General features: G+C 68.4%; 1 protein-coding gene across 1 annotated transcript; it reads left to right on the top strand.

Moving 5' to 3' along the window:
* Window positions 1-658: 658 nt before the first annotated feature.
* Window positions 659-2,417, top strand: FAM181B (family with sequence similarity 181 member B). The gene has a single exon (XM_058306059.2). It carries the CDS (start codon window positions 737-739, stop codon window positions 1,994-1,996), a length of 1,260 nt encoding a protein of 419 aa, XP_058162042.1. The 5' UTR covers window positions 659-736; the 3' UTR covers window positions 1,997-2,417.
* Window positions 2,418-3,031: the final 614 nt, after the last annotated feature.

Here is a 3,031-nt window from a genome sequence, read left to right as displayed (position 1 = left end):
CAGAAGTTCCAAAAGGACAAGCCTAAGTGTGTGGAAGGCAGGGAGAGGTCCCAGGCTTTACTCTCCCCCGATGCTGAGAGTTGTTTCACACACCGGTCGGAATGAGCGTTTCTCGCGCCCTCTTTCCAGCGCACCAACCGGCTTAGTGGAAGCAACTCCTTTCCTCCTTGCAGGAGAAGGTATACTAAAAGAGATGGGCCGGGCGCAGGCCTCGATTTACGACAGCCTAAGTGTGACTTCTAACAGGAGTAAAAGAGAGCCAGGGGCTGGCGAGTCCAGCCGCCGCGCGGTGAGACTCTCAGGACCAAGGATAGGGCTTGGAGAACCCCCACGCTGCCGCCCCCCATCTTACAGATGGAGAAACCGAGGCCCACGGTAAACTCGAGTTCTGCCAAGGGCTTAGAAACCGAGTCAGGTTGACTCGGACGCCGCGGTGGGCACCGCGCTGCGCTGGCTCGCTCAGGACCCGCCAGGAAAGCGGCGCGAGGCTGAGGGCAACGAAGGGGTTAAGGCGACCGGCTCGCGCGAGCCCGGGGACCGGGCGGGCGGCCCGCACCCCGCCCCCCGCCCCCCGCCCCCCGCCCCTCCCCCGCCCCGGGGCGGTCGCCGCGCGCCTCCCTCCGCCCCCGGCTCCCGAGCCCTAAGGAGCGGCCCCGGGAGGCCGAGGCGCCAGCGGGCCGGAGCGCCGAGGCCGAGCCGCGCACGCCGCGCGGGGCCGGAGCCGGGCGGCGCGGAGATGGCGGTGCAGGCGGCGCTGCTCAGCCCGCACCCCTTCGTCCCCTTCGGCTTCGCGGGCCCCCCGGACGGGCTGGGGGGCGCCTTCGGAGCGCTGGACAAGGGCTGCTGCTTCGAGGACGAGGAGGCGGGCGCGCCGGCGGGCGCGCTGGCGGCGGGCGCCGAGGGCGGGGACGTGCGGGAGGCCACCCGCGACCTGCTCAGCTTCATCGACTCGGCGTCCAGCAACATCAAGCTGGCGCTCGACAAGCCGGGCAAGTCCAAGCGGAAGGTGAACCACCGCAAGTACCTGCAGAAGCAGATCAAGCGCTGCAGCGGCCTCATGGGCGCCGCGCCCCCGGGCCCGCCGTCCCCCGGCGCGGGCGACGCGCCCGCCAAGCGCCCGCCCGCCGGCCCGCCCGCCGGGGCCCCGGCTCCGGGCAAGGCCGGCCCGCGGCGGGAGGCGGCGCACGCCGCGGCCGCCGCCAGCCTGCAGAGCCGCAGCCTGGCCGCGCTCTTCGCCTCGCTGAGCCGCCGCCCCGAGGGCGCCGAGCAGGTGCGGGGCGCGGCGGCGGCGGCCCCGGCGGGGCTGGGCGCGGCGGGCGCGGGCGGCGCGGGGGCGGACGCGGGCGGCGCCGCGGGGGTGCCGGCGGCCCCGGGCTCCAGGAAGGTCCCGCTGCGGGCCCGCAACCTGCCCCCCTCCTTCTTCACCGAGCCGTCCCGGCCGGGCGGCGGCGGCGGCGCGTCGGGGCCCGGCGTGAGCCTGGGCGAGCTGGAGAAGGGCGCCGAGGCCGCCGAGCTGTTCGAGCTGCTGGGGCCCGACTACGGCGCGGGGCCCGAGGCGGGCGTCCTGCTGGCCGCCGAGCCTCTCGACGCGTTCCCGGCCGCAGCGGCCGTCCTGCGCGCGCCCGCGGAGCTGGAGCCCGGCCTCTTCGAGCCGCCGCCGGCGATGGTGGGGAGCCTGCTGTACCCCGAGCCCTGGAGCGCCCTCGGCCCGCCCGCCAAGAAGCAGCCCCTGGCGGCGCCCCGCGGCGGCCTGACCTTGAACGAGCCCTTGCGCGCCCTGTACCCCGCCGCCGCGGACTCGCCCGGCAGGGAGGACGGCCCCGGCCAGTTGGCGCCTTTCGCCCCCTTCTTCCCGGACTGCGCCGTGCCCCCGCCGCCCCCGCACGTGTCCTACGAGTACAGCGCGGGCTACGGCCGCACGCCTTACCCCGGCCTGTGGAGGCCGGACGCGGCCTGGGAGGGGGCGCCCGGGGAGGAGGCGGCGCCCCGGGACTGACTGCCGGGCGGCCTCCCCTCCCGGCCGCGGGGCGCACCCTCTTCCTTGAACCGTGGGAAAATGCACGTGGGGAAGAAACGGGATTTTTAAAAAAATCAATAAAAGGAACTTCAGAAAAAGACGTGAAGAAGAGTTGGGGGCTGTTTTCATCGCAGCCTCAAGAAGTTTTCGGTTTGTGCTGAAAAGCTGTTGGCAGGTTCTTCCAGGTCCAGACAAGTCGAAGCGGAAACTGGTGGGGAATGGGCGGGGGTCGGCCCGAGAGGCCAGAGGGGGCTTCTGTGGCCACCTGCTCCTCCGAAGTGTCGTGAGAGGGTCAGGCGGAGCGCGCGGTTCAGTGTTACCGCCTTCCAGAGCAGTGCCCGCGTCCCGCTTTCCCCTCTCCTCCGAGTGCATTGTCAATTAAAGTCTACCCTGAAAAGAACGCCGCGAGCTGCGTTGTTATTGATTGGGGCGTTGTCCGCATGCACCCGCTTTCAGCACGGTCCTAGCCTTGTCGGGTGAGAGTGTCGCGCTGGGCGAGGACGCGGGGCCCACGGCCCACGGCGTACACAGCTCCCGTGGGCTGGGTTGGATGTGGGTCTCTCCCTCACTCTTCATCTTAGGTTTCCCCTGCCCCCTTCCCTCTTCCATCTCTAGCTCATCAGTACCACTGCCCGCTTGCCTTCTGCTCGTTGGTCTCTTTGATATATTTTTTTTCCAGCAGGCTTTCCTTGCAAATCTCCGATGTAGGAGACCTCAGTTTGCCAAGCCTGGGGGCCATTTATCTCCTTTCCCCATTCTCCAGTCTCTTGGGGTGGGGGCTGGGAAAGTCCTAACTATGCATCTAAGTTTCATCTGAGAAGGTGGGGATGACAATACTTCCCTCTTCTCCTTTCTTTAAGATTTGTTGGGAAGCTCAGAGGAGAAATACGTAAAATGCCAAGAGGCCAGTCACTGCAGACAGACAGAAGCTAAATAGATAGTATATACATATAGAAGTGTTTCTACATTTGAAAGAGGTTAGAATTGTGGGTCCCCTTCTCCTTTTTGGTCCCT

The sequence above is a fragment of the Dasypus novemcinctus genome, chromosome 10 (genome assembly GCF_030445035.2).
Source record: "Dasypus novemcinctus isolate mDasNov1 chromosome 10, mDasNov1.1.hap2, whole genome shotgun sequence".
NCBI lineage: Eukaryota > Metazoa > Chordata > Mammalia > Cingulata > Dasypodidae > Dasypus > Dasypus novemcinctus.
This window is presented reverse-complemented; position numbering and strand designations above follow the sequence as displayed.

Coding starts and splice junctions, on each gene's coding strand:
- FAM181B (XM_058306059.2), top strand. CDS start 737: ATGGCGGTGCAGGCGGCGCTGCTCAGCCCGCACCCCTTCGTCCCCTTC.